At 39.6% G+C, this 27,931-nt stretch overlaps 1 protein-coding gene across 1 annotated transcript in view; it reads right to left on the bottom strand.

The window, feature by feature from the left end:
* Window positions 1-27,931, bottom strand: part of LOC139935759 (uncharacterized) — a 140,816-nt gene that overhangs the window by 34,575 nt on the left and 78,310 nt on the right. The window contains exons 2-5 of the mRNA XM_071930324.1: window positions 18,337-18,414; window positions 8,699-8,884; window positions 4,623-4,736; window positions 2,563-2,655 (exon numbers count right to left, since the gene is read on the bottom strand). Coding sequence (XP_071786425.1) covers window positions 2,563-2,655; window positions 4,623-4,736; window positions 8,699-8,884; window positions 18,337-18,414 — 471 coding nt within the window. The remainder of the gene's footprint in view (window positions 1-2,562; window positions 2,656-4,622; window positions 4,737-8,698; window positions 8,885-18,336; window positions 18,415-27,931) is intronic.

Here is a 27,931-nt window from a genome sequence, read left to right as displayed (position 1 = left end):
ACAAATTTCGTTCAACAAAAAAGCTGACCGTGTGCTGTCAAGAAATCACACACAAAAAACACACTCAATCTCAAGTGGTACTCATGTGATTCAATATACTCTACTTGGAAAATGCTTTCCAACCATATTCACTTTAAATAAGGCGCCCTCAATAGCCCAATGCGACCAATCCGAATGCAAGTACATGCCCCTTTAATTCAAATTTGGTGGCTGAAAAGGAATTCAGATTTCAAAATTGTCATTGCGGTTTAAATTGAAGATGATCTCCATCTGATACTTCATGGAGGCAATGAAGGCGACTGTCTCCATGCCCCCTGGTCATTGCCTTGGTGCCCTTTAAATGCTCCAGTAGAAATTTACATTGATCTTATTGGGTGCCCTTTAGTTTACCAAGGAGAAAATGCCTTGGTGCCCTTGTTCTTTAAAAAACCAAGCATACTGGCCCTGCGTACACATGTATATCTCACCCAAAGTGAGAAATAGACAGGAAAATATAAACTCCAAAACATGTACATGAAAATCTAAATGTTTCAGATTATGCAACCAAAGGAGCTTTGACCGCGGTTTAAAATCAAGCACGTCTGACGTTCACTGGTTCACCGAGAGTTCATTGCCTTCATGTAATAAGATGATGCACATTAACAGACCTCTCCAGCAGATTACCGGTGATTGCTTCATATTGGAGGAATATAAATCATGAGCGGGAACGTGGATTTAAGTCCGTAGTAAAAAAGAGTTGATTATCTTTGTGGAAGTGATGCACTCTATAGTCCTCCTACTATTCCATCTGATAAACACAAAATCGTTCTGGCAGATGACCTTTTTTTTCCCTCTCTGAAATCTTCCAAGGTTTTTGTCAAAGAATGCAAATTGCAAAATCTTGACATTTTGTGTGGCCTACATAAATGAATAGTGTGTGGGCAGACCATATGAATGTACTTTGTTGGGGCAAATAAAGTGCTTAAAGATGCACAATCCAAGCATTTGAAAAAAAATCCTTTAAAAAATCTGAAAAATACCAAAATTGACATACATTCAGGCCTATGAGTATAAACACTAAATGACACATTTTACATAGCGCCCTCTTTTAACTCAAGAAGGTCAGGATGTGTCACATGGTTAAACATTCGCTCGTCCCCAGCGCCTTGCCTTAACCAAAGGCCCTGGGATTGGCAAACGTATTATGCACGCTCATTGTAAAGGCAAGGCGCTGCTCAGTCCCATCATGCATCACACTCACATTGCACGCATGACGTACTTCCTGAACAAGAATCTGTGCAAGCTGATTAGCTCATTCCAAGCGGTTCTGGATAGACTGGCCGCTGGGGCCAAGCGAAGTTTAAACATGGTTACCCAGTCTCCTCTCAGCCAATCAGAGTGGATAAACTGTCCCAAGTATTTCTGATTTTTAGGGTTGAACAATAAATTGACTAGAGTGGGATTCGAACCAACGACCTGGCGCAAGTATTTCTGAATACATTTTTTAATCTACCCTATGTACTTGGTTTGCGGTACTGCGGGATGACCATGTGTATATTGGTGTTACCGCAAACCAAATATATAATGATACCCTACCATGCGATGCCTAGGCAAAGTATTAAAAGAGGGGAGTGAAACTATTGTTTGATAAGACATGAAGTGAGATTCAATTAAAGACCAAGTGAAGAGGTTTTTGACATCTCAACATCAAGGACATATCAGTTCTTATCACCTAGGTTCGAGATCTCAACCACAAGCTGATGCCAATTTATTTTACACTTCTCAAAATATATTGCAATCTATTGACTCTGTACAGCAAATTTTTAGTATTATTATTAGTTCTTTTTATCAAAGAATTCAAAAGAAAGATCACATTTTCCTTTTAATTGTTAACTCGCATCGGGCACACCGACTATCTTAGCGATAAGCGTGACTGGGTTCTTTGTATGTCCATTACACAACACAATAGACCTATGGCTTTATCCAGATGTCAGCCTTGAGCCTGGTTCAAATTTCCTGCGAATGCGAAATGCAATACGAAATTTTGACGTCACAAATTTGCAACAAATTATTCGCATAGGTTGAAATGTGCTCAACTCCTTGGGAAGATACTCTAGGAAAACAGCTATGTGATGTTAAAAAATCGCTTTGCATTTGCATTCGCAGGAAGTATTAACCAGGCCATATTCTGAGTATCTTTGACCTGCACACATAGAAGCAAGAGAATGGTATCAACAAAAGATGGGTTGCAATACACATCATTGACCAATGGAAAAGTGCACTCATCAACTTGGTGGAAAGACGGCGTTCTGGGTGCACGGCAAAGTGCAGAGTCGGAGGCACTCGTCGGAGAGGTGGCTCGTGGGGGCCAGCGGCGTTCCGTCCCCCATGAGCGTTTCGTGAAGACCCGGTCCGTTATTAAAGTACGGCCAAGGAGGGCTGCGGGGCTCTCGGCCGGCTGCAGTGGGGGCCCGGCCCAATGGTAGCCCTTCACGCGTGCACAATTCATCAAATATGGCACCTGATTACGCCTATTGCAATCCATCTATTGTATCAAAAATATGTTTTAAACTCTGATCTTACTTTGAGGAGTAGTTCATATCTTGGAATTCTCTGAATAGGTTGAATGATGAGGTCGTCTAGATTCAATCTCTCCTTGTGCTCCTTAGTTCTCTCCTGCAACATCAAAATAAAAAGTTGCATATAATTATTCAAAAATCCGAAAATCTTCTTGAGCTCACTTGGTCAACCTTTATCTGGCCCATACTCTTTCACTGTATTCTTGAATACGCAAAATGAGAATTTCTAAATACAAGGGGTGGATTTCAGAAAGAGTTAGGACTAGTCTTATCTCGAGTTAGGACCAGTGACTTGTCCTAACTTAGTACTATCCATGCAATTTGTATATGTCCTAGGACAAGTCCTAAGTTAGGACTAGTCCTAACTCTTTGTGAAATCGACCCCAGGGCTCATAATTAACACTGGAAACAGGCCTAAGGCCAGTGTTTTTAGTGTCCAGCCAGTAAACTTATTTTTTTATTTTTTTATTTATTTTTTATGCAAGTCCTGAAGGCCGGAAGGCAACTTCAAAGTGTGGGCTACAATCAATTTTTTTTCCGGTGGCTGTTTCCACCTACTCCTGGGGCTAAAACAGGGTTACTCCCTGTACAGTCCATATAGATGTAGGCTTGGGTATCTTCCATCAGAAGCCTGGCTGGTAGAGCAGAAAGCACTACTTCCCCAACTTTTACAAAGCAATCACGGTTAAGTGTCTTGCTTAAGGACACAATTGTGACGACCGGAACTCAAACCCACACTCTGCTAATCAAACACCAGTGCTCTTAACTGCTACGCCATGACACGCCACAATGACCAGACTAGACACAGCTGCTGTAATACCTCATCTCATCTTTAACTTTTAAAAAACTTATGTTCAAATGTTGGCTTTGAGTCTGATAAGTCTAATGTCTCTACACAGTTTTCTTTTATATTCCTTGTTCATTTTGTTCTTTACATTTGATGAAGACGCTAAGTTCCATACAAGTTGTTCATGTTTTTGTTTTCTTCACTTCAAACTTTCAATGACCTTTCAAATAAAACACCTCTGAACAACAACTTGTTGTGACAATCCTTCTTGAAATTAATTTTTTAACAAGAGCAGGGAAAAAAGAAAAAAAAACAATCCAGCAAATGGAAGATGAACAGTTCGAAAGCGAAGATGAACAGTTGGAAAAGTACAGCGCTCATTACGGCAAATACATTCACACATGTTACTTCTGAAGATGAAGATGTTAGTGTACTTCAGCATGCTAATCAATCAAATTACTTGAAACACTTGGAAAGAAACCGCCCCCCCCCACCCCATCAATGGCTAACGCAGGCATCGGCTAAGACTGAACTATTGTTTGCACTTTAAGATAAAAACCTTTTATTAAGGTTCAAAGAAACTTGGAAGAAAACACAAACTGTCCACTTTCCAAAGTCAAAGTGGATGTCAAAGGTCACTGATGTGGAAGCCTTTGTCTTGAGGAACGATGTTGTGCTTCACGATGGCCACTCAGATCCCTCGAGGGCGCTCATTACTCAAAAGAGATTTACACATAGACTTTGTCACAAATACCAGTTAGGATAAGGTGCTAGCTGGTCTAACTATTACCGATCAAGTTTGATCGCTACCTAGACCAGCATGCACCTCATTCAACAGTAAGCGCTTGCGCATTGGGTATTTGCAAAAAGGTGTATGGTGCAACTGCAAAACCTTACCCGATTCTACTCCCACCTTGCAAACTTGAAAATCCTACACGACATTGCAGAAACACAAACCCTGCAAGTCTGATATCTTAAAAAAGGACATACTTTCATTTTGGGATGATCTTTTGTGCAAACTACCGCAGATGAGACCTTTCCTAATATAAATTCTTCTCATGTGTACTGGACGTTTAGAGAAACCCTCAGGAACTTCTGATTAATAATTGGATGGTTCTTCAAATCTTCAATCCATTGAGAATGAAGGAAGCAGCTTTCTGTTTAATGTGACTGAACTATGTGGCTGCACTTCCAGAGACACTTCAGAGACATTTCAGAGAAGGGAAATAATTAATGAGAATCGTCTTCAGCCCGGCACTATGCAATGATATATTTACCTCAAGAAACTTGTAGAAAGCTGGCTTGGCGGAGGCTTTGCTGATTAATTCTTTGGCACGATTGAAGTTATTGGTGAAGGCAGTGTATGTGTCAAGTACAGGCTGCTTTGCCATCTGGAATGAAAAAACCGTGGACAAAAGATTGATGATTATCCAATAATTGAAGAATTATTTGCACTCGGTGTCTAGCTAAAGTAGGACTATACAAATACAAGCACAAATTAAGTTAAATACAGGGATGGTGCAGCTACATAAATCTAAAAACGTTAGAGCATTGGATTTGGGATTCTTTGATTGAGTTACTTTGAATTCAAGATACAACCCGCAAAAAATATCCTTTGGAAACCTTGTTCACAAATTATGCATTTTTAAAGACAACCTGATGGGCTATTATTATAGTAAATAAAATTAAAATAAATTTGAAAAAAAAACATGTCTGAGAACATTAAAAAGTATCCTTTTGTTTTCATTTATATAAAAAAGGGAGGATTTGGCCTAATAAAAAATAATAATAAGCTGGCATTTATAGAGCCCCATTTTCCAAAGATTGCAAAGCGCTAGGATGTGTCTAACGCAAGTCCAAAAACAAAATCAAAAATGGCCCCAAATCACTATTGACAAAACAAGTCTAGAGCACTTCTAGTCTAACCAACTACCTCCCATGGTCCAACTGACTGGTTGGTACCCATGGATTGTTGGTAACTGGGCTCATCATGCTGGGTTTGGCCACAGTTCGCTCATTATATATTAACCAGCAGTGATACCCTAATGACCTACTTTTACAACCCCGTCCAGCCCCCCCCCCCCCCCCCCTCCAGAGGAAGGATTTTAAATAAAAGATACCAGTTAGCCAACATTAAAACACTCTACTTAAGATCAATTGTTTACTTCTACAGTGATAAACAAAACAAACTTATATTGTCTAATTTATTACCGCTCTTTGACAGATTTATTGAAAGAGTACAGTTATTCTGACACAACTTTAATTACTTTGTTTTAAAATTTACACCTTATCATAACATAAATATTATCAACGGAACAATAGCTTAGATGGATTTCCTCTTATAAACTTGAGCTGGGCCGAAGTCATGGCTACGCATGCTTACCATAAGCAAAGAATCCGTGCTTACGGAAGCAGGGAATTTGGTGCTTACGGAAGCGTATTTCACAGGTTAGCAGGGAACCTTTGCTAGTGTGCTAGGCATTCTTCATTTACATAGCTGAAATGGTGATGGTAACTAAGCGCAGAATTCAGCAGTAAGCAGAGACATGAAATTAGGCCCCGATGCTAACCCTCTGCTCATGTAACAATACTTGTTTAAGGGTGTCCATTTTGTTTTATTTGAATGCTAAATTCTTGAGGTCTTCAAAGTGAATAAAATCACAAGTCATTCCTATTACCAGTGTTGTTTAACAAACTAACTAACAGCTAACTGTGACAAGAAAGCCGTCATAAACATAGGAAACTATCATCACAGCATTATTAGATTCTTTACTGATATCAGAGGTGGGGAAATAAAGGCTTAGATACCGTTTCCAAGCAACCGTGGAAAGCGCTGCTAGCTGGAAAAGCAATACCGAGTTGTGATTAGCTATGCAGGTGTGTTTAGGGTTCAACAAATTCAGATTAAAAGGGAACATTTACACAGGACATTCTGGTGGAATCAGGCCCTGGTTCTCTGGCTATTTGCTGAACACTCTAACAATCTATCTCACTCAATCTCGGCTGTTTGAGGGCAATTAGCTGCTAAATGTTCCATTTACATTCCAAAGCAATGTGTGTTTCTTTCTCTTCGTTTGAAAGTGAACAATCAAAACTTCTTCTTTATTCTTAAGGACTCCTGTTTCAAGAAAATTTGGAAGTAGGAACAAAAATCTGGAGGGATATGTCCGTGCATGAAGAGTAATCTGTAGTTGGAATACACAATCTGAGAGATGTTACTGACAGTAACACTTCTCATATTCAAATTTGGGGGCATAAACAAATTATATCTTTTTTGATGACCCGATTACTTCAAAATGAAATGAATCTCAAAAAGCATACTATCAAAAGCTGCTGTGCTTCTAACCCAACAAGTTTTTATTGCCATGAATTTTAAAAGTGATTACCAAACAAATAACATTAAAGGATTTGGGTACTTTTTCAAAATGTCCATAGATTTACATTAAACTTACAGGGTTTGAAGATAATGATAGTGGAAAGCTTCCCTTCAAATCTTACTTACTGAGGTGCTGCAGTTTTTGAGAAATGAGTAAAACAATGTCATGAAAATACGTTTGTTAATGCTTAAAATAATTTTCATCTCATGAGACGAAAATTATTTTCATGACATTGTTTTACTCATTTCCCAAAAAATACAGCACCTCAGCACGTAATATTTTCAGGGAAGCTTTCTACTATCATTATCTTCAAACTGTGTAAGTTTAGTGTAAATCTGTGGACGTTGTGTTTTTTGTCCTACAAAAAATACATACACCCTTTAAAAGGCACTGGACACCTTTGGTAATTGTAAAAGACTCACCTGGTCATCGAAGTTACAAGAGAATAATAAAAGAAGAAACAGCCCTGTTGCACAAATTTGTGTGCTTTCAATGCCCAACAAATATTTTAACAGATGAGTGAGAAATTACCTCTTTCTCAAAAACTATGTTACTTCAGAGGGAGCCGTTTCTCACAATGTTTTATACTATCAACAGCTCTCCGTTGCTAATTACCTACTAATTTTTTTACGCTAACAGATATTTTGAGTAATTACCGATAGTGTCCAGTGCCTTTAAAACAAAAACCCAAGAGGTACATGTACCCTGAAGATCGTCCCCTTCCTCCCTCAACACCATTTAGGTTCAGAGAAGAGTCAAGTTTAAATTTAGAATTGAAGAATGGATTAGAGGATGCCATAATGATTGATGACAGGGTTCCAGCTAAGGCAGGCACCCGCAAGGTAACAGCGATGTTGATAAACAAGACGCTCCAATCCGTACCATCTTTTAAAGACAGTGGACACTATTGGTAACTGTCAAAGACTAGTCTTCACAGTTGGTGCATCTCAACATATGCATAAAATATCAAACCTGTGAAAATTTCAGCTCAATCGGTTGTGTCGGTTGCGAGATATAAATGAAAGAAAAAAACACCCTTGTCACACGAAGTTGTGTGCTTTCTGATTCTTGATTTCGAGACCTCAAATTTTAAACTTGAGGTCTCGAAATCAAATTCGTGGAAAATAACTTCTTTCTCGAAAACTACGTCACTTCAGAGGGAGCGGTTTCTCACAATGTTTTATACCATCAACCTTTTCCCATTACTCGTAATCATTGGAAAGGTTTTATGATGATAATTATTTTGAGTAATTACCAATAGTGTCCACTGCCTTTAAACAAAATCCAGCAGGCCGTAGAATATGAGGCTTAAAGGGTTTGGGTACTTTTTGTACGACACAAAACACAAGCGTCCACAGATTAACATTAAACTTGCAAGGTTAAATGATAATGATGGTAGAAAGCTTCTATTAATTAAAATATTACTTGCTGAGGTGCTGTAGGTTTTTTGGAAATGACTAAAGTAGTTTTCCTAACAAAAAATTGTGTACACCTGTAGCATTTTGCATTATGCAATGGAGGTCTATTGGTTTCTATAGACACCATTGTGCAACGCGGATCGCACCTCCAAACAATGCGCATCATTTTGAAAGTAAAATTTTTTGTGAAATTTGTGCATGATTTAGACTCCCAAAATGACAGACAGGATACATGTAGGTGCGGGTAAGTGTGCTGGGCGTCGTGCAATGGGTCTATAATCAGGCCCCAATTTTATAGAGCTGCTTAAGCAAAAAAGAGCTAAGCACAACAAAAGTTTGCTCACCAGAACAAGGTTACCAGCCAAACTAGCATGTCACATGTACAATTTGTGACGGTATCCTGCTCATTTCTGCTCAGCAGACAATTCTTAAGCGATGTTTTCTGCTTAAGCAAAAATGGGCCCATAGCTCTGATCTAAGTGGAGTCTTGCCTCAACTCTGTTTAAGACTTGGCCTAACTGTGTATACATGAAATGACCTTCGACCTCATGACCTTACCGATGCACTGATGATGTCACCAATCTTCTGTGTGTCGTGCCAGTGGTTGATGCGCATCTTGAGCTGTTGAAGAAAGTTCTCATGAGTGTTGAGTATCTCTGGGAGTTTGTAGAACATGACGTCAACCGTTCCAGGATCACCGCACAGATGAGCGTACTCCGGGCTCTTCAGCTTCCTCATGTAGCCCTAAGAGGGAAAGAGAAATAGAAGGAGGAAATTGAGGATAAAGAGTTATTATAAAAATACTTCATAAGGGTTTAAGGGCCAGTCACGCTGCATCGATAACGAAAGCGATAACGACCACGACGCAAAGAGAGCGCTTTCTATTGGTTAAATTGCTCCGCACATAAAACACAGACGCTTATTCAACCAATCAAGGGCGTGCATTGTTAGCGTGATTGTTATCGTTTTCATTATCGCGATCGAGGGCATGCATTGTTAACGTGATCGTTATCGTTTTCATTAACATCAGGCTGCAGTGTGACTGGCCCTTTAGTTCGGGCTAGCCTGAAAGTCTAACGTCACGGTGTTGCAGCTAGACTAAATTTAGTGATGGGCTCTAAGTCCAATTTAAGGGTGAGTGGTTCAACAAAATTCTTCATATTTAAGACATGTTAGATATGGCGCCATCATTGTTGAAGCGCAATATGGGGAATTCTGTGCTGGGCAGCAAAGTGTATTTTGGTCAGATTGCTGGGCAAAATTTGTTGGTTCTCTGGGCAGGCCCGCCCAGCATCCCCACGGTGGCTACAACCCTGAACGACGCACTCGTGAATAATGCCAGATACCAGCCTTACTGGATGCTGCAAAATGCACCTTTGACCTCGCATGCATTTCACACAAAGATTTGCAGTCAATTCACACGTACATAGTGCAATGAATAACTACACGACAATTTGCGAGATTTATTTTATTTTATTTATTTTTTTGAGGGAGGGGGGACCAATGATCATTTCCCCATTGACTTTGACTTTGAAATGAGGACACTGCCTGTAAGCATAAGATACATTCCCAGCCCTGGTTACTCAATGCTTGATTAAAACAAAAAAATAAGGCATAACTGTAGCAGCAGTTTTGCCAACATCCTACATGTTGTACCTTATCTTTATTTGCATAAAATACAATCAACGAAAGCTTCGCAAAAAAAAAAAAAAAAAAAAAACAAATAGCTCCCTTGAAGGGTATAACAACCTTATGTTTTACTGTGTATGCTAAAAAGTGTGTTACCACCTAAGGCAGTGGCAGCAGACATGGTTTTTTATTTTTATTTTTTTTATTTTTAAATTCAGACTTAGGTTACACAGGAGCAGACAGAAACCCCTTGCGGCCACCTTCAGCATAATAACATCAGTACGCTAAATATAGCATCTTGACCGAATCAATGTGACTTCCCAATTAAAGAATTTATTCACAATTTATGAACATTTCTAGCAGTGAAATGCATAATCTGATTTGGGTTTGGACGGAGAGAAGCCCTTATTTAAAAACCTTGCAGGGGCAAATGTTTCTAAATTTAATTTATTAATATCACAACTATTTATCGATATCATAAAGAAGTGCTCCTTAATGGTTTTGGGCTCTCAAAGGAGTTTTAGGTTAAAGCAATCGCACAACATCGGTAAACAGTATTGTCCAAAGGCCCACACTTCGTGAATCACAACATAAAATAACAAACCTGTGAAAATTTAGGCTCAATAGGTCATCGGAGTCGGGAGAAAATAACGGGAAAACCCACCCTTAAAATAAATCTGTTATTCTCAATATCGTGAATTGATAACTGATTTAATATTTTCTCAAAAAGTAAAGCATTTCATGGAATAATATTTCAAGGGAAGTCTTTCACCATTACCTTCTGTAAACCCTGTAAGTTATTTGTAAGTCTGTGAACTTTTAATTTTTGTTCTGTTCAGAAAGTGTCCAATGGCTTTAAAACATAATTCCCTGACGCTGAAGTATTTCCTTATATGACGAGCTATATAGTCTCACATTTTTTGTCTTCTTCCAAAACTTGAGGACTAATGAAGCTGAAACTTCTACAGGTAAACTATATTACATACATGTACATGTTACATCTTCACTCACAGTGAGTAGGGATTTATGTCATGGCCAAAAACAAATTGATCTACAAAACCGAACCCCCTTTAAAAGTACACGTGTGCAGAAAAGCCCCAAGAAGTCACTCAATTTTGTTCAAACTTTCATCTCGATCTCGATCGTCGTCCGTCCGTCCGTTGTAAACCTCACCTAAAAAAAATATCCACCAGGGGGTTCGTGGGAAGAAAATCCCTGGGGAAATCTAGCAGGATTTTCTTGCTCCCAGAATACCAGGGGATTGATGACTGACAGGACAAACCTCTACTCATGGCAGCAACCAGCGTTAGTAATCAGCGTGTAACAGCAATACTGTTTTGATTACACTACTAATGTCATTTGTCACATGCATGAATCGCAGTTCACAATTACCCTCTGTACGACTTCCTAAAGCCCCTTTTCACACGAGAGCAAATTAGCAAGGGTCCCTTGCTAAATTGTAGCACGGTTGTAAAATTTTACAAAATGTACCTCGTGTGAAAAGACAAACAATTTTTTCTACCGTCCAATTTTCTTGCAAAATCTTGTCAAACATTGCTACATTTTACAACCATGCTAAAATTAAGCATGGGACCCCAGTTAAATTGCTGTCAGGTGAATAGCACTTAAGAACACCTTTTTAACAAACTTTTGAACACAGTGTGCGGTTTAAATCAAATTAGGGACAAAGGCAGAAAGTGCAATCTCTGTGTTCACTCTGTAATATCTGTGTACACATCGAGAGCAAACAACTTTAATTAATCCCCAATGTGAATTAAGATTGAGTACATTGTACTGGTGTGTTTAGTAATTTCTACATTCAGGCCTGGAATTTCATCTTTGAAAGAGCAAGGCCTTTTTTTATTTTGCAAAGGGCGCGTCCATTGGAAAATCTTAAAAAAACACATCATTCCTTGCCTATGAAGTTTGATATCTATAGAAGTATTGTAGGCTTAGAATAACGTTATAATAATAATAATAATTTGGGGGGCTAATCGTCCTTACTCGCAGCTAGAGCTGAATTGCGAAGGACGCAGCTACAACGTGTTCAAGAAGCAGGCATGCGAGGGCGCATTCAGCTGCCAGCCACATCAACCACGGAGCACAGCCAAGATCAAAACTGTTTGATTTTTTCCTGAGGGAGGAAAACCGGATGGTCTAGAAAACCCTCGTGGCACAGCAGAGAACCAACGCACAACTCAACTCACATATGTCCGGCCGGGAATCAAAGCGGGGTCACCTTGGTGAGAGGTGAGGGCTTTACGCACAAGCCAACCATGCCACCCTTGTTATAATAACCCTTTCACCATTGACGAAATGGGATAGATTTCTGGTAGCGATTTTGACTTAATTTTATTTTGTTTAAATACGATGGAAAACTTTGAAGGGGCACCAAGGCCAAGATCAGGGGCATTGAAAGCCATGGCCTCCATAGCCTGCGTGTAATTCGAGCCGTGTACATTGTACAACTTATAAGATTTATATTGAGCACCAGTATGTATTGATTGTGTTATGAATTATTAGCACCTCTGTGGCATGCGCGCCAACAGGCGTATGGCTGCGAGCGCCGAACATCCTTTCAGGAAGTGTTTGAAATGAGGCAAGTTGAAACTTCCATTGTTGAACAGAGAATATGAAAGCAACTCAAGCCCGGTTCATACTTCCTGCGAATGCGTTGCAAAATTTGACGTCACTTTCGTCACAGGGCTATTTTTGCTACGAACGTTTCACATGGGCTCATCACATCTCAACTCTTCCGAAAAATTCATTGCGAAATAGTTTGTGACGCCAAAACTCGCATTCTCATTTTCAGGAAGTATGAACCGGGCTTTAAGTCTGCTTGAGCACATCACTGAAATGAAATATATGAAGTGCACTGGGAAGTCATTAATAAAATAGGCACTTGGGTTCTGGAGCTGACATTTCTCAATGTATCCTTCCTTTAAGCTGTTTCAGTCTACAATGTACTAAATGTGAATGGTAGCAACTCAAGCATTCATGGCCCAAGCTGAACCACAACGTCATACTGAAAACCCACAGGGAAAGCACACCTTGCAATCTATTGCAGGCCGTTTTACCAAGATGGTTGGTAGCATGGCGTTGGGGGAGAACAGAAAATAATCACGCATTCGTCCTAGCCTTACATGCCTTAGGGCTCGCGTATCCTGCCTTTAGATTAGAAAAACACATCTATTTGGTCAATGACTTATGAGGCTGCAGCACATTGCCCATTTATCCGACATGACTTTAATGAATCCAACAGCCCAACAAAATTGGTGAATCCACAAGCCACGATGAAGAAGATGCTCTCGCTAAGACGAGGGGCGGCCATGTTTTCTTAACCCTCAATTATCAAGTGAACAGACTGATTGGACAGGGTCTCACGGCTGCAGGACCGAATTCAGACAAATCATCATCTGACCCACAGGCTTTTTCTTTCACATCATGCGTCAGAAAGCTCCTTGATAAAATGGAAGGAAAAAAGTCGACCGTCGTTTTATTGTCACCATGTGATGACATTTCGAAGGTGAAATCTTTATATGAATGAGCGCTTGTGAACAGGGTACATAGGTTTCCAATGTTTAGTGTTCACCTACAAAACTAAACAATCGATACAGAGTATTTGGAATGAGTTATTGTTTCTTCAACAAGCTGGTCAACTTCAAAAACATCATTCAAAAATAAACATTCACGTTAATTTTGAAAAGGATTTTACAAAGAAAGCTTGCCAAAAGCTTTGCATATTAAGCTTTGCATATTAAAATTTGCATATTGTTTCTTAAAGAAAAATTGATGCCTTGTTCTTTTTAAAAAGAATACTTCCAGGCCAGACATATTGGTAAACTGCCCCTATCTTGTGGCAATAACTGTCACAAAATACCTAGACTGGTACCCTGTCTTTATCCGCAAGGATATAAAGACAGGTACTTGCTTTTCGGAACCAGTGATTTCATTGGATACACTCATTTCATTGGCTAAACGTGCAGTGACATAAGCTGTCTATATCTGTGTTTTGATTGGTCCGAGGTGACGTTTTGGCAGCTGCACATTCGGTTGGCAGCATTATGAATGTAGGTGAAAGGTGATTATGGATGGGGATTGTCCTAGACTTGATTCAAAAGCCTCAAAGTGTGATGTCAGATCTTCAGGCAAGAGAATATTTAAGTAGCACAAACTGAACGAGGGCGCTCTTCGAGTGGCCATTAAAACAGTCCCATTAATAGTAGTGACCTCATCAAATCCATTCTAGACTTTGAACGCACAATGCAATTGTTGACATTAAATGCAACATATATCGACACTTGATCCAAATAGTAATAACAATCAATTTAAAATCTCTGCAGCAAAGCAGGATTCTAAATATGACTGTTCCTCCTCCGTTACCTGCTCAGCCCCCCAAAAAAACTACAGTTGTCCCAGCCAAATTTCTACCTTCCGCCCAGGTAGTAGGTAAAAAACATGACAGTTCTTTTCCGAACGAAGTCTCCCGAATTCCAAAAATTTCCCGTGGTAGTAGAATATATAGCAAGAAAGTTCTCTAAAGAACAGCATCTACCTGGCAAGTAGAGTAGATACACCCATGGCGTTCAGTCCTGGGATTTCATCTTTTGAAAGGGAAAGGCCATTTTCATTTTGCAAAGGGCACCCATTGGAAAATCTAAAAAATTCAATGGGAAACTTTTGAAGGGGCACCAAGGCAAAGACCGGGGCAAGGGAGGCCTGTGGCCTGCATGTAATTCCAGGCCTGGGTGTTACTGCAAACCATATATATTTAAAAAAGCCATTAAATATTCCCATAAAAAACTTCCCGTAAAGATCACACCGATAATGACATATTGTATACCATACTTGAGATCACTTAAAACAAACTCTCAAGCCATTCCTTTCAAAGAATGCCAGAACAACTCTTAGCTCCAGGCTTTTCGTCTCTTCCCGAAAACCCTATCTCAGGTCACATAAGGCCAAGTAAAAAATAATACCAGTTAGTTGTCCGCGTTTTTCCAAAAAGAAGATGAGATTTTTAGTTTGTTTTCCTTCTTCTTTCAAAGGTGCCCGTCAAGCATTGTTATTTGAAATGGCCGACAATTCTTAAGTTTAAAGTCACCACTTACTTTATGTTACTAGTTCTCAAAAGATTCGTAAGTTAAATCAATAGTACACCGAAAACATTTCTTTAAAAGAAAAAGAAAAAGAAAAAAAGGATGCAGCCTCAAAAAAAGGATGAGGGAGGAGACGATCAACTGGTATTTATTTTATCTGGCCTAATACCAGGAAGACTGACCACTTCGTATTTCATAATAGGGTCTATTAAAAAAAACAGCCCCATCTACTGAGAGAATTCTTGTTACCACTGGGGCCGAATTAATCTTCATAAAAATTGTTGACACAGTGCCAAAACAGTTTTTCTTTTTATTATTCAAATTTCCACTATTTAACTTTGGAGGGTGTTAGAGGATGTTTCAAGATTATCGTGGGCGGGTCAACAGCGGTTATGCAAACACGGATTGGGGTCTAAGGGTTATCTTTATCAGATAGTCTCGGCTCTTTGGCTCCCATCCAACACTTTATTGAACATATTTATACAAAATTATGAGGGGGGTGGGTTGAAATGAGGGAATGAAACTGTTGAGTTTGGAATTAGTTTACTTCTATAATAATAAGTGTTGACTAATCCCGTCTACTAGAGATTGAGTAACTTTGGTTGCATTTAGTTTACTGTTTTTTTGTAGCGATGACATGGGATAGATAAGTTAATCAGACAGAGACTTTTAAGGCTTAAAAGCCTTGTTCCCATTGATATATTCTTCCGCTGCAATGTGGAAAGTTAACTGACTGGCTGTTGTGTAATTCTACCATGCGTTCTCACCTGGACTAAAATTCCGCATCAGTTAATTCACAGTTCGAACTTGCAATCACATTTGACCTATGCAGGATATGACGTGCCTTTGACATAGTTTGGGCGCGCTGAATTTTCGCGTTTTACAGCGTGGTTGCGATAGGTTTACAGCGCGGAGCTGTTCCCAATTGACTTTTTAGCGGGTCTTATAAGTTACCGTGGCGGGAGTCTTCCATGTACTCTTTCGGCCTGTTGGTTTTACATCACGGTCGGCGTAAGTTGACAGGGAGGTCAGTTTACTATGTGTCCCTATTGAATTGAATTTGTTCATTCTATAGAAAAAAAACGCGGTACTTAATTTAATCAAAGTGTCTACTGGGAACTTGGCAAAAGTAACCAGCTGCAACAATAGACCGATCCATTAGGCTCCGCCCACGGCGCACGTGTGAACAAGAACACGTGAGCCTTTCCAATGCCATTCTGCACAACTCTGCTGCGCGTGCCAAGCACACGCATGTCGGACCTTATTTTGTCAGACTTTTGGTTGCGCAATGGGCTGTGATTGGTCAGTGCGCAATGGGGCAGAGCTTAATGGATCAGTCTATTTCAAAAGTGTTCTGTGACTACAAATGACTCTGTGATAAAGTGGTCTGTTGGTGGGGTGGATCAGAGCACTGGGCACAAGCTCCGGTGTTTCTTTTCAACAGACTGTAGCTTTGAGTCCCAGTCGTTTGGTCGTCAGGTTTCCTGTTTTGTGTAATGCACCCAATGCACTTATTGGTGAATTTCGGTGTTCAATCCTAAATAAAGCATGTAAACATTTCAATTCAACTTGGGGGGAAAACACTGAGAAGGTTTACACCGTACATTTACTTACTCGGACTGAAACATCTCCAGAGTCACAACCCAAGCTAAATTTGACCTCCATCCAGCCCCCCCCCCCCCAACAAAATGAATCAAATCAAATCTCTGAACAACCAACACCTCCAATGCGCCTACTGGCTACTACAATAGAGACCTACTAAAAAATTTCCCTTGACCCTAAGCCTCTATAACTACATCCCCCAGGTCCAGCAATTGGCCATAATGCCCTCTTGATCCCCTCAATCCCAATCCATAAGCCCCACATGTCACATGTAAGACCCCTCTGACAAATGACCCCTGTTTGAACAACCTGAAAAAACACAACCCCAGGTACATCATGTACCAATTTTTTTTCTGCACCCTGAAATTGACTGTGTCGTTATGCATTTCATTGGTGTAATTTTGTTTTCTAAATCATATTCAAAAAAGGAATCCTTAAAAAAAAAGATTTTTTTTTCTGCACTCTGAAACTGCCACTGTCGTAGAACTTTTCAAATTTGTGATTTTTTTTATTCTAAATCAATTCAAAAAAGGGAATCCTTAAAAGAAAAATATGGAACATTTTTTTTGAGAGGGCAATTTTTTTGTCTGCACTCTGAAATTGCCACTGTCGTAGTGCTTTTCAATAGTGAAATTTGTTTTCTAAGTTGGTTCAAAAAAGGAAATCCAAATCTGGAACATTTTTGAGGATTGCAATTCTAAGCGATTTTTTTATGCACTCCGAAATTGCCATTGTCGCAGTGCTATTCAATAGTGATTTTTTTCTTCTTCTAAATTGATTCAAAACAGGGTTTCCTTGAAAAAAAAATCTTGAAATATTTTGAGGATGGCAATTCTAAACTGCAGAAAAATAAATACCCAACAGTGGCGGTTACCAAGCAAGCTGAAGGCTCCTGACATTAATGGCCCGGTACTCGGTCATGCCGCTGCAAATACATTGGCTCAAGAGTCTCCCTTGTTGAGTAGCAACTTATAAACTTGGATCAAACGATCAAGTAAGACGGTTGCTTTGGCCGGACTGTTATGATTCTTATTGCAAATAATTAGCTTGGTTTCATATGGTTGACAAACTCAATCAGATTATACCGTCTTGAAGAGAATGGGACACTGCGGCCTGGAAAAGATTTGATTCTTAGCAACGAGAGGATGCAACGAGAGGATGCAAATACAAGGGGAAAGTTTGTGGGTGTTATAACCTAAATTGTTTGCTTGAGTCGAAATGTCTGGCCATTAACTATTTGTTTGCATTTGCTACAGCTTCTAGAAAGTTATCACAACATTTGCTTGCAAAAACTCATCTTATCTACATCCTTAAAAAAATTGTTAATTGTCAAAATTCTTCATATTTATTTAGCTAGCATTTGTGTTCATGCCCCAAACACCGCTAAAAGCCACTTTAAATATGAAGCGCCAAAAGACTGGATATAAGAATTTGAAGTCCTCTTGTAATTTTGTTTTTATTATTTGAGTTTGGCACGCTGGGCATAAGTGCAAGGCCTAATTCATATTTTGTTTTCTCATGCACACAACACATTTTCTCATGCACCCAACAAATGTGTGTTTTTTCTTGAAAAATCAAAACTCCCCAAAATAAAAGAAATAAACAAACAAATGTTTTCCAAGTGCCCAATGCCATCCCTGCAGCACCTAACAAAATTAATTTTGTTAATGTGTTTTTGTATACACCCACACCAAACACCAACCCCTACTGATAGCCCATTCAAATTTAACATTAATTAAAATACTCAAGTTCTGTGAAAGCTGGATTGTACGTTGTTATCGCTCTAACAACAACAAAACCAGACACACACACAGAAGCACACAATTAAAAGAGGAAACAGAAAGAAATTTGTTTTAAAAAACTCACATTGACAAGGGTTTCCAGCGAGTACACGTAGAACTGTTCCGTCTCCAACAGAGTCTGCATGATATGAAGTTTGATATCCTGTGGGAAACAAAGAAAACATTTCGTCATAACCATTATCCCCAAAACAACTATCTCTAAAACTCCAATTGCGCTAACTTTCACCAGCTGAGAACGCTACAGTTTTTCTTCTACTAGTAAAGGCTCCAATTCGATTTGTATCTTCTTATATGCTTGAGTGGAAACATAAATAGAGATAGTACATGTCATCTCAAGGGAGAATGACACTTTACAATGGAGTGAAAGGAACTGTTACACAAGGGGTCTGGAGCTCTCAAAGATTTCACTTAGGTTTCAGGAAGGTCATGCAGAGAAGCACAACATGCAGTCTGGAGATTTCACAGGAAGCCATTTATAACAGGAGTTAACTTTGCTTTAAATCTGAGCTGTAGATAAAGAAAGAGGGGAGGGGGGGGGGGGGAGGCCGGAACTCTTTGGTTGTTCCCTAGACTACACAGTTTCTTCATACCTAGTTTGATATCATTAATAATGGGGGGAATGGCCCCATACTGGTAATCTGTGACATTGGTCTGCTGGTGTGGTTGGAGGTTAATGCCTTTTGTTATGACCCATGGGAGGAAGTCTGCTTGGCAACAAAACCCATACTTGGGGACTCTCTTTGACCTAATCTATAAGTTCCAGGGCAGAACGGGGCACCTTTGGGGGCGGGACACTTCCTTTGGTGGCACCCTTTACATCGGCAATGTTCTGAAAATGTTCAATTGATGTAGACCAGAACCCTCACTCCGTGATGAGTTTCGGATGGCAATAGAAATACTTAAAAGCCATTATACACTTTCAGAACAGAAAAAAAGAAAAAAGTTCAGATTTACAAATAACTTACAGGGTTTACAGAAGGTAATGGTGAAAGACTTCTCTTGAAATATTGTTCCATGAAATGCTTTACTTTTTTAGAAAACATTGAAACAATTATCAATTGTCGTTGTCGAGAATTTCGGATTTATTTTGAACACATGTCATTACACGGCGAAAAGTGCGGAAACAAGGGTGGGTTTTCCCATTATTTTCTCCCGACTCCGATGACCGATTGAGCCGAAATTTTCACAGGTTTGTTATTTTATATATAAGTTGTGATACACGAAGTGTGGGCCTTTGGACAAAACTGTTTACCGAAAGTGTCCAATGGCTTTAAAGGAATGTTACAGAATTGGTAAGAAACAAAAATCGTGAAGATCACAGATTTACATAAAACTTACACGGTCTAATGAAGATGATAGTTGAAAACATCCCTTGAAATATTTCTGTCTGAAATGTCATATTTGATGAGAAATAAATAATCTAACTTCGTGTTTGGAGTTTATCGTTCAGTGAGCGTTTTATTCATTTTTATTTTGGCATCGATGCAATGCAAAATTTGTGATAAGTTTTCACTATTCTCTCGTGACCCAGATGACCGATAGATCTCAGTTTAATCTTAGACATGGCACCATCTCAGCACTGTAGTGAAGCATTGGTATTTCAGCAACAGATTTCATCCACAGCCTAAAAACCTCAAGTTTCGACCCAGACAAGACACAACTTGGCAGTATTGAATCAAGAAATCATGATGTCTTCAACATGGTCCCAGGTTCAATCATAATATAAAAAAAACCAGCACAATTCCCTCCCGACTAACAAAAAGGAATCCTTCTTATGTGAACAAGCCGGATTTCTAATAATAAACACTGCTCGGGTGCTACATAAATAAAAAGCAAATGTTGGGGAGGGACCACAGGAAATTAAGCGTTCATTTCCAAACGCTGTGACATTAAATGTTCAATATCAGCTTCCACGTCTGCAGATGACTTAGCACTTTGAATTTGATGAATCTGGGGCGGAATTTATCCGACCACTCCACTCAGTCTCCATAAGTTTTATTTAAGGACAAACATGTAAAGCCTCACATACAAAATAAGCTGACTAAGATTTCATGTAGGGTTAAAGGGTTTGGGAGAGAAGAAAAGCAGACGTGTATACAAATGTGAGCTTTCATCTGAACTAGTTACCTCAAGGACGGAGTGAATCATTAAAATGCTGTTTTCCCAATCATGTGGTACAGCTTTAACTGTTTGATAAGACTGTACCTTATCTTGATTCAAAGACAGTAAGAATGCTCACTCTGTAGTTTTACAAGTTTTATAAATAAATGTACCTTATCTTATTAATTAAAAAAAAATAGAAGCAGTACAATTGTTGTTTCTTGGTCTTTTTTTTTGGGGGGGGGGGGGGGGGAGTGGGGGGGGGTATGGCTGATGGTGGTTGGGGGGTGTTTGTTGAAGGTTAATAAATTTTGTTGATTTATTACATTATTTGCCAATACATTTTAGCCAAAGATGTGTTTCTGCACTGCTACATCTAATATTCCCAAAATACGAATTCTTTTTTTTTAATTCACACAAAAAAAGTCTTGTGTCGCTCCCTAGAATTTTTTTGTCAACAGCCCAGTCTGTTTCAAAACTAAGTTTGTCCCCAGTACATCAGTTGGGGCAACCATACCGATTATGCATAACCAATCAGCCTAATCCTTCCATAACTGTGCATGGGGGAATTCGGGTGTAAATGATATAAACTGCATCCTAATAGAATTGTAGCAATAGTTAATCCACCACATCAAATAATAACCACATGCTGTATCATCAATCTTAGACCTCAAGGCCCACTGCCGAGATTTGACAACCCAATATTCACCACACATCTGATTGTCATGAATTATATTCAATATTTATGGCTTGATGACTGACAGTTTGTTTACCCTCCAAGAAAACCCATAATAGAGTATCTCACTTCGGCGGAAAATGATTAAATGCACAAATTGTTCCATCAGGCCTGACGCTTCACGGAGGCAATTGCCTTGATGCCCCTCCCCGGTCATTGCCCTGGTGCCCTTAAAACACTCAAGTAGAAATTTACAATTTCCTCACAAGGGGAAAATGCAATGGTGCCTTTGCCCTTTCAGAAAAACGATCCAGGCTTGTTCCATACTTGAACAAGCAAATGGAAGTTCCATAATTTGTTCTTCAAAGACTTGACTTGTGCCTTTAAAAAAAAAAGGTGAAAATCACAGAGCGATGTGTTCAGGAGAGTGGCTATGTATACCAGTACTGGTAAACAACACATTGTACATGCTAAAATAATGTTTGTCTCCTGAGACAAAAATTATTTTGTTTTACTCTTTTCTCAAAAACAACAGCACTTAAGCAAGTAATATTTTGAAGAAAGCTTTCTATCATCATTATCTTCAGTGTAAGTTTAATGTAAATCTGTGGACATTGTGCTAGTGTCTGAAAATAAGTAATACCCAAAGTCACAAGGGTTATTTGGTGTTAATCAGTGGTCATGGCGTTTCCACCAAACCATGACCAAACTCCCGTGGACCTCACACGCCAAACACAGTGCCACACTTTCAAGGGTTCCCAGAAAGTGAATATCCCAAACACAATCCCTGGACAATTGGAAACTTGTATAAAACCTTCACACTACCGGGTTGTGGATAATTAGCTTAACTAACACAAAGACCCTCGCTGAGACTGAGGAGAGGAGTTTCAAGAATTGGAAGAAAGGAGCAAGGACATATTGCCCTAAAAATACATGTCATGTGTGGGGTTGAATAACTGACTGGCCAGTCATTAAAACTAACCAATGACTGTTTAAAAAGAGTCAAGACAAACACCAACAACAACATTGCTTTATACATCGTAGATTTAACCAAAATAGTTCGACATGGCATCCATCTTGGAAGCTTGGTTTATTCTTGTAACTGTACTCAGTTTCCAAGAGAGCATTGCAGTGTACTTCTAAGATGGCGCTACAATGAGCTATTCTGTACAGTGTCAAATGTAGACCTGATACTTCAAGGAGGCAACGAAGGCGATTGCCTCCATGCCCCCGGTCAATGCCTTTGTGCCTTGAAATGCTCCAGTAGAAATTTACAATCTCCTCATAGGGTGCCCTTTACCAAGGAGAAAATGCCTTGGTGCCCTTGCCATTTCAAAAATGAAGCATACATGTCTGTTGTTTTTAAGAATAGAGCATTCTGATGCGACAGCCTTTACATGCACCTTCTCGCCTTTTCAAGTCAATTCCTTCCAAATCTCTTTGAATGATCCGTATATATTTTTACCTCTTCCCCTGAAACTGTGGAATTTCCCGTGGCTTAAGTAAGTATTAAAGGGATTACGTCGGCTTTACAATTGGCCAAAACAGAAATAAAACACAGGTCTCAAACAGCTGACGCCTGTTTGACAAGAAACTGAAAAAAAACCATTCCATTTGAATCAAGGATGTGAAAGAAATTGAATAAGTTTGCAACATGAAAAAAACTCTGGAAGTAATCGGCCTTAAAGCCATTGGACACTTTCTGAACAGAACAAAAATTTAAAGTTCACAGATTTACAAATAACTTACAGGGTTTACAGAAGGTAATGGTGAAAGATTTCCCTTGAAATATTATTCCATGAAATGCTTTACTTTTTGAGAAAACATATAAACAATTATCAATTCTCGATATCGAGAAAAACAGATTTATTTTAAACACATTTCATTACATGGCGGTACGTTCGGAAACAAGGGTGGGTTTTCCTGTTATTTTCTCCCGACTCCGATGATCAATTAAGCCTAAATTTTCACAGGTTGATTATTTTTTATAAAAACTGTGATACAAGATATGTGGGCCTTTGAACAATACTGTTTACCAATGTTGTGCGACTGCTTAAAGAAAGTCTACTGTTGCAAGTACCCTTTAATTATTTGTATTTCATTTAGTTTTGTTTATTCTGGTTGTGAAGCCACATACTCTCATAAAAGCGAACTTAATAATTTTACTAGCCAAGAACCCCATGGAGAGAAGACAAGGAAGGAAGTTTCAGTTTTAGTTGTGGGGAAAACCCCAAAGAATTACTCCAGGGAAAACACACACCATCAGGTAAGGACTGAAAACCTAATCCACATGGTGCCCCGGCAAAATTCGGACCGGTGTCCTAGAGGTGGAAGGTGAGAAGAGATACCAGTGCGCCAACCCGACCACTCCCGGCGGATGAGAAGTCAACAACTTATTGAATGTATTTCATGGGTGTCTGCTCTATATTCCGACCGTGCTCTATGATTCCGACACCCCTGTGCTCCAACAACCCTATAGTTTATTCGCTCAGGTTAGGTTTAAGGGCAGAGTTAGGTTATAGGATAAGGAAAATACGCTGTCAGAACATAAGTGTGTCGAAACATAGGAGTACATGTATAACCACTTCATGTGTACTGATGGGTAAGTCAAGACATCCACATAGACTTTTCTATGTGTTGTAACTTCAGGGTTGAAAGCTGCGTTCCACATGTGTTTGCAATTGACCTAAATTCTCCTGTTTCACCATTCCAAAGCAATTTCTAACATAATCCTAAACATTCGACATACACCTGTGAAAAGTAAGCCAGAAGCATTAAGATCACAGCCACAAATCCATTAGGTAACCCCCTTCTCAATGTATTTCCTGTAGTCGTGGCGTGTCATGGCCGAGCGGTCTAAGTTCAACGGACCCTAGCTTTGATGTTGCCAGCAGCAGAGTGTGGGTTCGAATCCCGGTCATGACACCAGTGCCCTGGAGCAGGGCACTTGAACATAATTGCTTGGTAAAGAGTAGGGAAGGTTGTGCATTCTGCTCTGCTGGCCAGGCTCCTTGTGGATGATACCCATGCCTGCAACCTTATGGAATGAGAAGGGGTTGACCCTGTTTCAGCCCCAGGTGGCAAAATGCCCCTGGTGACAGTTGATTTGGGTCCACAGCCCAAATCAGTTAAGTGTAAGCCCTTAACTTGAAGTGGCCGTCTGGCCTTGTGATGTTGGGCTATTTCTCATGAATGTACATGTAAAAAAGACACAAATTCATGGAACCTCAACAACAAGCAACTAAGAAATAATGTTGAGGTGGAGTATGTTTGTAAGAAAGATGAACCTCGATCTTACACACAGTGGGAAGAAATAGGATTGAAAGAAAGAGACTAGTTGTAGTGGTTGAGGCAAGGACAAGAGGTACATGTAGAACATCAACCAAAGGTAGACAATGTCTGTAGCAGTTGGGTGTCGTGGCCGAGTGGTCTACGGCGGTGGACTCATGTTGTGTATTTTATTGAATGTCGGTTCGGATCCTGGCCTGGTCTGCAGTCGTGACACCAAGGCACTTTATCATAAATGCTTCTCTCCAACCGGGAGAACAAATGGGTACCGGCAGAGCTGGGGAGTAATTACCTACGATGGACTGGCATCCTGTCCAAGGGGAGAATAGAAATATTCTCAGTCATTTAATGCCAAGGAATTGGAATATAAACACCCTGATGAGCCATATTGACTCGGCACAGACTTAGTAAAAAACACACAGTGTAATCGAACCATCAGAGAGGAAGAACCTAAAACTACACTGTTCTAAGAAGCAGCACCCCTCCCATTTGAAATGCTACATGGTGAGGGTTTGAATCCTGGTTGTGACACATGTGTCCTTGAGCAAGATGCTTTATACTCTAATTGCTTCTCTCCACCCAGGGGTATAAATGGGTACCCGCAAGGGTAGAGGTTGATATTGTGTGCGAAAAAGCCTTCTGAGCGCGCGACAGCTCAGGCTGTATACTCCCTAGGGAGCTGAGAATGATTTAAGAAATGTTATTGGCCCAATGACCAGGGCACTAATGTAAAGCGCATTGATAAGGTTATTGTAAAATAGGCTATTTTAAGAACTTAATAATACATACAACGTCAAGGTGTATAAGTAGGTCACATTTATCACCTCCGCAGGACCCCTGCCCTGCATTTCTTGTTTACATACTCCTTACACATACCTATCATGACTTGATTTGATTAGACTAATTTGATTCTTGCCCTTGATTTCATCCCCAGGTTTGTGGAGATGCAATCTAGCCGCAAAAAACTAGAGCACCGCGGCAAGAACAAAGCAATCTGCCAGTCTGTCCGTCCAGTGACCGGTTTATGTGTATTAATAGCGGTCTACATATTCCAGTCATCCACATAAGAGATCTAACGGAGAAGGACTTATAATAAGTGCACTGCGCCCAAGAAAGCTCTCCATCTGATCTGACCCTGACCTTTGACCCTAGGAAGCGCCTTCGTTGGCCTGTTAGATCCAGCGGTAAAGAGGTGTGTAATATGAGGATGTGAAAATGACAGAAGAAAAGTGAATTAATTCAATAAGCAGAAACTAAATATCAATAAGCAGAAACTAGTTATCATGCATGGCTTTAAGATAGCTATCCGTTCTTCACAACGTTCCATGATGGAATATTTTATGGGTTGTTTTTTTGGTTTTGGGTTTTTTTTTTTTTTTTTCAATTTTGTATCCTTTTTTATCAGAAATGGGGTTGATTTACTCTGGGTCCGCCTGACACTTATTATTTTGTATTTTATTCTGTGTAATATGATTGTTTGTATTGCAATGTTTTTACTAATTTCTTGCTACTTTTTTAACTGTTGTGTGTTTTTAAAAAAACATATTGCTATTTTTCTCATGTTTTTTAATCCTGCATTTTAATGTTTTTCTTGACTGTACAGCGCTTTGAAACAGTGTTAAAGCGCTTTATAAATGCATTTAAGTTAAGTTAAGTATAATACAACCATGGAGGAAGGAACTATGGTTTAACCACCAATGCCGACATTCGGTTTTTGAGAAATCTTTGATCGAAAAAATAAGTTGAGCTGTTCACAGGGACACCCTTGCTTTCAAAATGAATATTTTGAGAAATAAAATGAAAATGCCACATCCAGTTCTTGGTTCTGTTTTCTACATGATGTAAACCATTGGACCATCCATAGTTTTCACTGATGTAAGCCACATGTTAGCTATGAAGGTGATTATTAATTATGATATAGTAGCAATCTCACTTGCAAATCCATCCATCATACTGGCAAATTAATATTGCAATTTTGAATCCATCTACACACACAACACGTAGGATTGCAAAAAACATCCAAAGGACATCAAACTCTAGTCTCCCCCTCACCCCACCCCCATCCATTCAGCTCTTCCTGAATAATTACTTCTACCAATTCTATTTCACTCCTCTGTCACCCCCTCTTTCTTCTCTGCATGCAGTCTCCTATAATCACTGCATCTAAGGTCCCAACTCAGAAAGCCAAACAAAAATCTCAATATATGTTTACCCCTTGAGTGTGATGGGGGGGGGGGGGGGGCCCTTGTTAAAGAAGTGTGAAGGAAAACAACAACAGCGACACTTTCAGAGAGTGGGTACCACCCACATCTCGCTTGTTGTTGTTGGCAAGCACTGTGAGTGGCCGCTGGTCGAGGCTGAAGTGCCACTTTGGCAGAACAAAAGACGCCTAATTCAGTTTAGCATCCGAAGAAGAGGAGAAAATCTTCAGACTAAGTGTTTGTTTATCATCTTTTAATGACATTTGAGGAAGGTTAAAGGAAAAACTAACGGTTTATCTGAAGTAATAGTCTCAAAGCCTCGTCAGTGGTTGAGGAATTTGCGTCGGCGAATCACCATTTCCAGCATCCTTATAAGAGAGGTATAATTTTCAAATAAAAAAAAAAAACCAAACATTCCCTCCCTTGTGGCTCAACAATAAAACCCCATGAAAAGCTTAAACAGCAAGAGGTGATGAAGTTAGTGAGCAAAATTGTTTACCCTGCCCCCAAAACAAACTTATTGCCAGAAAGTTCCCTAGCTGGGCGCCCCATGGTTTTTTGTCAGCGCACCAGGTTCTTCACCATGCCACTGTAAACATTACAGTTGCAAGTTTTCCTCCATAAATTTCCCAAAGCCCCCAAGGCCCTCCTCAATTGTCTACGGTTGTCAGGACGCATTAGCCAACTCTTTACATCACTTATGTCCGGGGATCAAAAGCCAGGTTTTTTTTTATGGCTAGTTGTCATCACGACTTTGTCTGGTATGGTCAGGAGTGACTATTTTTGGATTTACCAGAAATTTATGAATAGACCTACAAATACAAGGATCCACAACAATTCCGGATAAGAATCCACAGTTTTCATTTCACACTTCCTTTTAAAAAGAAACTTCTGAGAAATAAGGTTTTTGAAACTATTTTGGGGGGCGTAGGAATCTGAAGACCAAAGGCTCATAACAACTTGTCCGTTGGCCTTGAGGTTATTGGAAATGAATAGCGTTTCGTGGAAGAGATAGTTGTTCCTTCATTCGTTGCCAAACGAGAAAACAAAGGGAAGAATCAAAGAGTCACCTTTTCAACATCCATGATGACAAACAAAACTCCGTTCCACCTTAACATGTTTATTCTGACTATTCTGGACATCAACACTGTACTGTACTGGAATGTGGGCAGCGGTCCGAATTGTTCTCCAGTTGGACAGTGTCCAAAAAGTAGAATCAAACAATACCACTTGTTCTTGGCCTGCTTTCAACAGGAGGAAATTTGTTCTGTTACTGTATTCATTTTGTGAGCGAGCAATACTGACCTAACTCACACACTGCTTACCATAAAAACTCTTTGCTAATACTGGCCACGGAATCCTATGCTCGACAGGATCCTAATGACAACCAAACT

This window comes from Asterias amurensis, chromosome 4 (genome assembly GCF_032118995.1).
Source record: "Asterias amurensis chromosome 4, ASM3211899v1".
Lineage (NCBI taxonomy): Eukaryota > Metazoa > Echinodermata > Asteroidea > Forcipulatida > Asteriidae > Asterias > Asterias amurensis.
The sequence above is the reverse complement of the archived record's forward strand: the minus strand, read 5'-3'. Positions and strand labels throughout refer to the sequence as shown.